The following is a 10,562-nucleotide window of genomic DNA, read 5'->3' as shown; positions in this document are numbered from 1 at the left end:
CCTTTTTTTGTACCAGGACCCATTTGTAAACACTGATGGCTAGTCTCAACTCAGTGCCCCTCACTCACCCCACTACCCCCAACCCCAGACCCTATCCCCCCATTGTGTGGGGCAGGGGGTAGGTATGTGGGGGGGGGGCAAGCAGCCCCTTGCAGTCTGGAACTCTGCCAGCCTGCAAGGGAAAAGCCATGGTTTCCCACGCTTTTCATCTTTAAGGAAGAATCCATTTTTCAAGTTTGTTCGTGACCTACTTTTGGGTTGTGATCCACAGGTTGAGAAACACTTCTCTAATGTACTTAGTATTTCCTTACAAACTAAGCTCCCAGGGGCTTGAAGCACTAGGACGTTTAGTTTTGCTTTTTTTTTTTTGGAGGCTTAATTTTTTTTTCCCTGAGAAGCCTTGCTCCAAATCAAATTTGTTGTTGTTATTGCTTTGCTTTGCTTTTTGTTACATTGTCTTATATTAAACGAGAGTTGCTTTTTTGGTGAGATCTGTGCACTTCTGGTTAAAACCAAGTTAAAAGAAGTGAAAAGACATCTAAAAAAATGAAGCTTTAATTATTTTTGTTGTCCATCAATATGTGACACCGAAAATGGCAGAGAGACACTCTGGGCCTAATCTAGCGTAACTCTTCATGCCTTGTTGTGTGTGCATACTTTGGCTTCTGATCCTGCACCGAATATCAGTTATTAGACCATAAGTCAGCCCCTGTTGTGTTTCACTCCTTAATAAGTAAGTATAAATTGTCATTATCGTTTTCAGAAAACAAACACTACACAAAGGCTAGCTTTTATTTTATTTGTTCAGCTGATTGTAATGGATGAAGCTCTCGCATCAGTATGTTAACTAATAATTTAAATTACTTTGTTCCAGTAAGGAGCAGAGGGCCTCATTTGAAGATCACTTTGGGGAAATGTTTTTTTCTTGAAACTGAGAAGGATTGGGCAATAGGTGAAAAAAAATCACATGATTTTGAGTGGTCAAATGGAATGTGACTTCTAATGAAAGCAAAGTTATTGTTCCTTCTGAAAAGAAGAATCTGAGTAATGAGAAATAACCAATTGCAAGGAGACAAAAATCTCTAATCCAGTCTCCAAACTTGTTAAAATACTACTTTCATTTATTTGCAAAATTGAATGCCACATAGTTATAGATCCTGGGCCTATTGACTTAAGGAAATTAGCGTATAGCAAACATAAAAGACAGCTTGTTAAAGTGGATATACAATATGAAAACTCTTTGATTTTATAGGAAAAATGTACAGTAGGGCCAAAAGGCCTCAGGAGGCCATCTAATCCAACCCATTGCTCAAGGTAAAATCATTCTTGTCTAAACCGTCTTAAACAAGTGTTGGTCTCCCTTGCTCTTAAACTTTCAAGGATAGCAATTCCACAATCTCTCTCGGTAGCCTTTTCCAATGCTTAACCACCCTCAGATTGAGACAGTTCTTTCTAACATCCAACCTAAATTTCCTTTGCTGCAATTTAAGACCATTAGCAGCCATAACTCTACAACATATATTCAAACGCAAAGCCAGTTCAACCATGTTTTATTTTCACTTTCCATAATAAGCATCTAAACACTTGGGCTTCACTAACATGACTGCCTGTGAAGAACATGTTAGAAGCTTGAATATTGTATTGAAAGCCGATTTCAACTTTAATCTCTCTAGGTAGTTTTCAAGCACCTGTCATTACAGTACAGAAGTCCTGAATGGGTAGTTTATAGACAGGTTTGTCTGTAGAAAATGTTATTGAATATTCTGTTCTTTTCCTGTCCCAGGTACTAATAAAATTGGCTGATCAGTATCATTTTGCATGCATATGTGTTCAGTAATTTGTTGCCTTCATTGACAGCTGGAAAGCTATTCAAAGTAGTTGGGTTTTGTAGTGTATTCTGACCCTGGCTTGGCTGGCTTTGGCTCAGTCTTACCTCCTTTGGAAGCTTATTTTAGTCAGGCACCTTCAAATGGTAGCCTATACAATTCCCTCATTAACGCTATTACATATCCCATCCAATCAGGGAACAAAACTACCACCATGGAACTAGAAGTAGCTAACCACTACTTAGTGAATGTTTGAGCTTCATTGTCATCCATCTCTCAGCTTTCAGTACAAGCGGAAATGCATTCAAAACAAGAAAAAGTGGCAAATCAATGGCTCTTTATGGCCTCAAAAGGACTCTCTGCTTTTATTTATGCCATCCTGGGCATTTTGCCTTGTGATCATTGACAATAGACCTCTTCAAAGATTCAACAACAGAAAGAAAATCAATCAGGAAAGCTGTGTCATTTGCCTGGTGCCTGGTACTGCACTGTCCTTTGACTTCACAGTCAGAGCTCTGGGGCTTTTCACTGTTTCAGCGGGTGCCCTTATGTTGCACATGATTTATAAGCACAAATATGGCTCCCATGACAGTTTGTGTCTCATGGGCAAATGAATGAATTCTTACTACAGCTTCAGTGAGGGAGGCCTGGCTTTTTGCCAAGTGTGGACTGCAGCTTGAACAGCAACTTGGATGAAATGGGAAATGGGCAAACTAACTGCAAATGGAAACATGACAGGACCAGTAACTCCTGATTGACTGGTTTTTCCTTAGGAACTGGGAAGGATTGTCTTGAAGTTATATCAGTCCATCAGGAGACAGCCGTAAGTTATGTGACATTCCTTTGAACACTGGCTATTATGACCTTAAGGGTTGGTCAAGACCAGGACAAATCTCTCAAGAGCTGAGTGTCATTTTCTTGCAGCTTTTCTTTGCTAAATATGATTTGTGGAACATTGGCTGGAGGCAGAAAAATATTTGCATTATGACCTGCAAAATCAGTTGGAGAAACCAGAGATGTTGGCAACGTTTGTCTCAATTTAGCAATAGTATGGGCAGAGGATGAATAAAATACCACCTAACTGAATTAGTCAGGGAAATTTTTTCTGTGCTTCATGGTTTCCTTTGACAGATATCTTCACAATCATTCCACAGAGGGACTCCCTCTGCACAGGTAGAGCTCAGTACGAAAGTTAAGGCAATTCCAGAAGGACTTGTGGTTTCTGGGGGCTGGAGGGATTAATGTGCGAGGCAGGTGTGAGTCCATGTCAGAACCCCAAGCCTAGGGAGTGGAAGAGAAAGCACAGGCCATGGAGGCAGCTGATGCCCCTCTTGATAGGGAAGAGGGTGTCTGTGTTTGGAGGTTATTATCCATGTGCACATCCTACCCTGATGTGGAGTACGCAGATTCCCCCCCTGCACACATAGCTCTATGACTCTGGCAAAGCTTCTGAAACATGCATGGATCCTAAGGGGCAATCAGGTTCTGGGTCCTGGCCTGCCTACACTTCCCACAAGAGGAGCAACTACCTCCCCATGAAGGCAATGGTCTGGGGGCTTCTGCTTCCACGAAGATGAGAGGTGACTCCTCCTCAGCCTGTTGGGCTTTTTGGTTGTCCATGTTCAGCATCCCCAGGTGCAAATCTTGTTCGTAAGTCCAGATCAATCACCTGTTCTCTTTGTTTCTTTTTGCCTCTTCAGGAAGGAAGATGTCTCTATGTGATCCTCTTGATGGCTTTGTACTGGTGCACAGAGGCGCTGCCTTTGGCTGTGACTGCTCTGCTGCCAATCATCCTGTTTCCATTTCTGGGTGTTCTGCCTTCCAACAAAGTTTGCCCACAGTATTTTTTAGACACCAATTTCCTCTTCCTCAGTGGCCTCATCATGGCAGCTGCCATCGAGGAGTGGAACCTGCATCGCAGGATTGCCCTGAAGGTCCTCATGCTAGTGGGAGTCCAACCAGCCAGGTAACTTTTTTGCAAAATACTTGTTATTACTTCATGTCTTATTTCTCCAGGCTCCAACCCTAGTTGTTTTAAAGCATGAGCTGAACCTCAGAGTAATCAAGAGAACATGGCAGCGGAAAGTCAACATACCAGCTTGTAGGCTGTAGTAAAAGCACCACATGTGTACCTGCTGTTGGCTTAAACACACACTCCCTTTTCAGGGCTCCCTACTTTTATTAATTTAGGTTGTTGCAATCGTTTTGCTGGCTAGTAATGAAGAAGGGGAGATAAAATTAAATAACTGCTTCAGCCTTGTTTGAATCACATTAACACTTAATCCACTTGTACGTGCTCCCACATATTACAGGATAACCACTGACAGCTTTGTACCTATTCATTTCATGAGATCATACCATGTGATTCTTCTCAGCTGGAACATAAAATAGACCTTACAAAACTCAGTGTTAAACTGAATTTTTCTCCCTTCCAGACTTATTTTAGGAATGATGTTGACAACTTCTTTCATGTCCATGTGGTTAAGTAATACAGCCTCCACTGCTATGATGCTCCCAATTGCCATTGCTATTCTGAAGAGTCTCTTTGGAGAGAAAGAAGTATCTAGAGATCTCAACAAGGAAAATGAAGAAAACCAAGGTAACTCAGTCAGAGAACAGTAATGCAAACAGCAGGTACTAACTCGATGTGCAGTAAATGCGCAGTAGCACTGGCACACGCCTTTTTAGTGACACTGATGCGCAGTAGACTAATTCTACTGCACATTAGCATGGCTTCTGCCGTGATGTGCCAATGTGCACTAGAATTAGTCTACTATGCATTTAGCTTCTTGTGTAGACGTCTCCAAAAGGTTCAATCAGGTTGCTCTCTAATCAGCAAAAGAAAAATGTATCTTCCACAACAGTTTGTTTTTGCAAATAATTTACACGGAGGTCATTTTTCTGGCAAGCAATCGTGAAAAACCACAAAACAGAAACAAAGCCCCCCTGGAACTATTAATAGTAGGGTGAGCAAAAGCTGCTTCTCTGTCTCTTTTTTTGCTTTTCCTAATCGCCTTTGTAAGTGCTATTTGTGTTTCTGCAATTCACAAGAGGACGGGTTTCTGGATGCTGCTGATTTCTGAAACAGAAAAAACAAGTCCTCAGAAGAATTCAGGCATATGCATGTTCTAAACAGTGATGCAATTAATCAGTCACAATCAATGTATAGCTTTCAAGAGAAATTTTAAATCCAGGCCATTTCATCATTTTCACTTTCTGAATTTTTAACTATGAACGTCTTCAGGCTATTAACATTGTTCTTCCTGACTCAGTCATTCTTTCTGATTTTTAGAAGTAGTTCATTAATAAGTTTGTTCTTCAACTGTCTTTAATTCTGTTCTTAGAGATTGCTGTATTAGCATAACTCATAAATTAGAGCCACAGGATCACCTAAGATCAGGAGCTGTCTGTACAAATATAAAATAATATGCTATTCCTGGTCTGAAAATGGGGAAGGGAAAGAGATATAACAGTGAACAGAGCAGTGGTTCCCAAACATCACGCAAGTTGCATGATTTTCATTTTATTTTGAAGCTGAGGCTTGCAATGGAAGGGAAAGAGAAGGTTACAACAGAAATACAAAACAAAATCGCCTTGTATTTCTGATGAGGTGATAGCTAGAAATCAGCAACGGTGGAGCTGCTGCAAGTCACGTGTGTGCAGTAGGACAGGCCTGTCTGTTTCTCTAATCCTCAGTGTATTTAGGAAATAGAACGGAGCTATGATCTGCATGATGGGCGCTGAGTTTCTTCAGTGGCCTCTCAAACTTGAAGCAGTATTCAGTCAAGAATAATGATTTTGATTTGAGATCTAGATGATAAGAAGCACGGATCAGATTTCCACAGAGGTTTACCAGTTCCTGAACCTGGTCTGAATCCAGGATTGATTGTGTTTTGAGGCCTTGGTTTTGTTGATAATATTTTGCTTGGATGTGATAAAACCCAGTATAACATAAGGGGACATTTGGAAAGAACTTCACTCAATTCATGCGTCAAAGGAATAATCAAATACGTTGTGCAAAGTTGGTCAAGTAAGAAACGTTGTCAAATGGGTTCTAGTTTTGCACAAACTTTAAGAATAACATCTGATGACATATATGTACAAATCTTCCTGAGTACATTTTAAATACCCACACAGAGGTCTGAAGTGTGTGTGTGTATTTACATATATGTAAAATCAGACCTGTGCGTATGTATTGGAGAGACAGTGTGTCAGGGATTTAGTTTAAATTAAAAGTATGAGTATTTAGTTAAAGTTAAAAGTATGAGCCAAGCTGCTATAGTCTTAAAAATTTCCACATGTGGTTCCTTAAACATTATACATATTCTTCTGAAAAATCAAATCCATTTAAAAGGTACAGTTTTTAAATATATTTTCAGCTATTAGTTCTTCTGTGAACTACACTCATTTTTTAGCTGCTTGGTCACTAGTTAAGTGTTTTTAAAATGTACTCAGATTTGTACATAGATATCATTAGAGATCTTTCTTAAATTTTGCCCCCAAATAGAACACATTTTGGAAATATTCTTACTTATCTGATATATATAATTTATTTCAGACCTGTGTATGTAATAGAAACAGAGAGTGTGTGTCAGGGGGTTAGTTCCTGAAGCATGAGCAAAGCTGTTGTATTCTAAAAAATTTCCACACATATATGTATTTGAAAGTGATAGGAATAGTCCTAAACCAGGAAAATTTTATTCCTGTGCTTAAATTTCCTCATGTAAGAATATGCAGATATATAAATGCTTTGAGGACTGGGGCTGTAGATTGTTAAGGAGACAAAATAGGGTTCATTTATAGTGGATACAACAGTGGTAGGTAAAATTCTATGAACTGGGTTGATAATAAGTGATCGTAGCTATGAGATCATAGAAACTCAAAGGAATAATTAGGGATTGATACTTTTGGCTCTGGATAACTGTAGTTGGATATTTCATGGAAGGACTAGTTTTCAAAATTGGTTAGGCTTTCCTATGACCTCTCTGGTTTTCTCTTTTGACTCTTAAATACCTCAGGAACCACTTCATTTTAAAACTTTTTATAACCTGGCACTTCTAGTCCTGAATTCATTTCATGTGATGGCTGCATGATAACCTGCAGAGCTATGTGATAGTGAATGTATCCTGTAACTTTGACTGCTTCACTGGCTCTGTGTCCACAAATCCATCTCTGCCAACTGCTTATTCTTTTAAGCAGCTTTTAGCAACCACTATTTACTTTAAAAGTTGCTTTTCTGCAACAACTGGCATGGAAGAGATGAAGGGGACCTGGCTGTAGGTGGACCCTGCAGAACCCCAGGAGGAGCAAAGTTGGGGCTGGAAGAACAGCACAGGTGTGGGGCAAAAATGATGTTGGACTTGTGGGACAGGATTGATGTAGGTGTTGCAAAGCAGGATTACCATATTTACTTGAAGAGAAGTCAACTCCCAATAATTATTCTCTATATGTGGCAAATGTATAAATGTGTTATTCTTTAATTGTAGAATTAATAATTGTAGTTTTGCCTTGAATTTGTCCTCTTCCCAGTGCTACAGCAGGGCAAATTAAATCTGAGGGGTCAGGTAGTCCCTTTGCCTTCTGCCCCCCAACTTCTTCTCTCTGCTCTCCCTGAGCACATGAAAGTGAGAAGCAAATTTGAAAACACTGACCTAGAAATAAACATACCTGTAGGAATTTGTATATAGGGAAATTGCTACAGGTACCCATAGACTTAGTTCCAGAATTGATGCATTTATCTCTCTTGAAACTGCTGCAAATTTTACTACAGGTGCTCCATAAACACACTTTTAAGTAGTACATCTGTATTTACTCGTATATAACACAATTTAAAAAAATTGTGTCTTGGGCCAAATCAGTTCCGACTTCCATTGACTGAGCAGAGCTCAATCATTCAAACCTGTGTAGTGCTACCACGGACAAATATCTTGCCTCCCGCCTCTTCAGCCTGGGGCTTCAGGGTACTCTTAAATCTGTGGCAGACAATACATCCTACATGTAAACCCCAAGCCCAGATGCCTTGGAGTTCAGATGCCCCTGAGTTTTGCTTGCCCTTATGCAAAAGGCAGAATGAGCAAGCTAAAGGAAAAGCCCAAGAGCAGTCCTCCCATCACCATAAATTGTGTGGCTGAGGTCCTCCCTTTGGGAGGCTTTAGTAGACTCTCACAGGGGTCAGTCTGCCCACAATACAAGGGACAGACCTTCATCCTCAGCTACACTGAATCATTCAAGGCTAAGAAGAAGGGCATCTCCCCTGCCAGGTAAGAAAAACCACTTGAGTCAAAACCATTATTATGGTACCTCCTCTGCATGCATTACACCAGTTCAAAGTCACAAGGCTTATGGCTTACCAAGTGCTTCATTGGGCTGGGTCCCAGCAGAGACCACAGTGTTTCAAGCCATGGTGACTCTGCAGTTCAGCATTACTCAGTGGTCGTGTCTACATGAGACACTACTGCACAGTAGTAACAAGTTATTGCGCAGTCAGCATCGCCTAAAAGCCATTCGGTGATGCTATTGCGCAGTAACTCTGGTTACTGCGCAGTCACTCTGGTTACTGCGCAGTCATTTAGTACTGTGTTTGTAAGTACTAAATGACTATGAAGTAGCAACTGCTCACTTAGCATCTCATGTAGATGTGGTCAGTATGTGTGTGTATTCCAGATACCCGCCCCCTGCACAAAGGAGCCATGTCCTAATTAGCCCCCAGTTATGACTGGAACCACATGTTCTTGTCATTAGTCCTGGGATCCCACAAAAATTTAGGTGCAGATGAGGTGCAGGGCAACCTGGTCTGGCTACCTCATGGAGGGTGGGGCCACACTAATCGTATGTGCCAGGCTAAAAGTCTAGAGTGAACTGTTTGGGGCCCCTTTTGGTGATGCTTGCCAGACATTTAAGGCTGGTGAAGGAACAGGAATCATTGGAAATGGGAAAGAAATGTAGAGGTCAACTATGGGAGTGAAGAAGAAGTAAAAATATACTCAGTGTAGTAACTTACCGTAATGTGTAAAAGAAAACTGTAGTCAACGGGCACTCCTATATATATCTTAGTCAGGTGGGCTGCAGTAGTCCTCTGAGTGGCCTTTTTTGGTTTTTGAATGATTCAAGTGGATTCAGAACTGATCTGGTTAATTTGACCTGGAACATGAAAAAATTTCTTATATAAATATAAAGATAGACCTTTTTTTGGTTGAGATCAAATGTAGCATTTTTGGCGAGTGTCAGGGCTGGCTGTGGCCCTCCTAGTGCTAGCCTGGTATTGCAGTCCCTCCAAGCCTGGTGCCAGTTCCCTGCAGAGGGAACCCTTTTTTTTTTTTTTCCCCAAGGGCCCAAACAAAAAAACCCTCCCATTAGTATGTTTGCCTTATATGGGCCATGTGTTTTATCATCATGCTTGGTGTCAGCTGCATTTAATCAGCTTATGTTACTTTTTTGGCAGCAGTTTAATGATAGACAATGTATTTAGAGAGGTTTCATTGTATGAGAATGTAAAACAAGGGGCTTTTCCCCCTGTGTTGATTGTGGGGGGGAAGACCTTGTCTTATATTCGGGCAAACATGGTAATTGCCAGGCAGGAGACAGATAGATGTGGGAATGAAGATAAGCCACCAGACCTTGGGACACAACCAGAGCTCGGTGACATTTTTTGACAAATAGCAAATCCACCAGAAAAATGGAGTTTTGTTGGGGCCAAAGTAATTTGGGTTGAACTTGGTGACTGCTTTTGGCTGAAAGAATGTTAAAATACTGAAATGTTTCTTCTCAACATTTTCAGATTTAGGGGCTTCATTTTCGAGATGCTGAAATATTCCTCTGATTTTTTTTTTAAATGAAATATTTTGATTTTTAATTTGAAAATAATTTTTAAAATATAGGTCCTTTTTAATATGCAAAGGAATAAAGAATTAGGCTGAAAGCAACACAGAATTTTTGTTTTTGAGTTGGCCCAAAACAACACTTCTCATTTTGTTTTGCCAAAAAATAACAAGTCAACATTTTTGCTTTGATTCAACCCAGATAATTCTACACCCCCCCCCTCTATTTTATTTCTTCAGTTGCTAAACTGAAAAACCCATTATTTGTCCAGCTGTAGTCATGACCCCAAGCATGTCTATGAACAGGTGATGTTCACCACGTCTCCCATTCTCCTCAGTGGTAGGGGGCCCATGACTAGGTCCTGATTAGGTGGGTAGAGAGTTCAGGTCAAGCGTGGAAAGGGCTGAGCACCCCTAACATGAGCTGAATGATATTTAGCACTATACAGATGGTCAGCACCAGGCTGAAGTGAGATGTAAATGCTGCATATGTCTTGGGTTGGTCCTCTCTATACTCATGGACTTCACTTGTACAAAGGGAGTCTGCAGTCACCAGTAAGTTCATGTTGTTTCTTGTAATTACATCCTCTTATCATAGCACCTTGGAATTAAAGCCAGCTCGTGTGGCTTTGAGACGATTAACTTTGATTCAATAAATTAGCAACATGTTAAACTTGACATTGCAGAAACCCTTGGTTCACTGAGCACTAATGGGCTAGATGTCTTCAATGCCTGACTAAACAAATCTGGAGACTTTGCCCATTGTATCCTTTCCCCATAGTTCACTGTGTTTCATCTTATGGGGAAATAGGCAAGAGAAGGAAATGTTTCTGAATGAAAAAGTAAGTGCGGGGAAACGTGTGTGCACAGAGGTGGGGGCAGGGGGCAGGGAGGGAGGGGGGAGAGGTACCAAGTCCAT

General features: G+C 40.7%; 1 protein-coding gene across 1 annotated transcript in view; it reads left to right on the top strand.

The window, feature by feature from the left end:
• SLC13A3 (solute carrier family 13 member 3) overlaps positions 1 to 10,562 on the top strand; it is a 57,659-nt gene that overhangs the window by 14,748 nt on the left and 32,349 nt on the right. Inside the window, exons 2-3 of the mRNA XM_019509852.1 lie at positions 3,527 to 3,792; positions 4,262 to 4,425. Of these exons, the coding sequence (XP_019365397.1) occupies positions 3,527 to 3,792; positions 4,262 to 4,425 (430 nt within the window). The remainder of the gene's footprint in view (positions 1 to 3,526; positions 3,793 to 4,261; positions 4,426 to 10,562) is intronic.

This window comes from Gavialis gangeticus, unplaced genomic scaffold, assembly GCF_001723915.1.
Source record: "Gavialis gangeticus isolate Ggan-Ray unplaced genomic scaffold, GavGan_comp1, whole genome shotgun sequence".
Taxonomy (NCBI): domain Eukaryota; kingdom Metazoa; phylum Chordata; order Crocodylia; family Gavialidae; genus Gavialis; species Gavialis gangeticus.
This window is presented reverse-complemented; position numbering and strand designations above follow the sequence as displayed.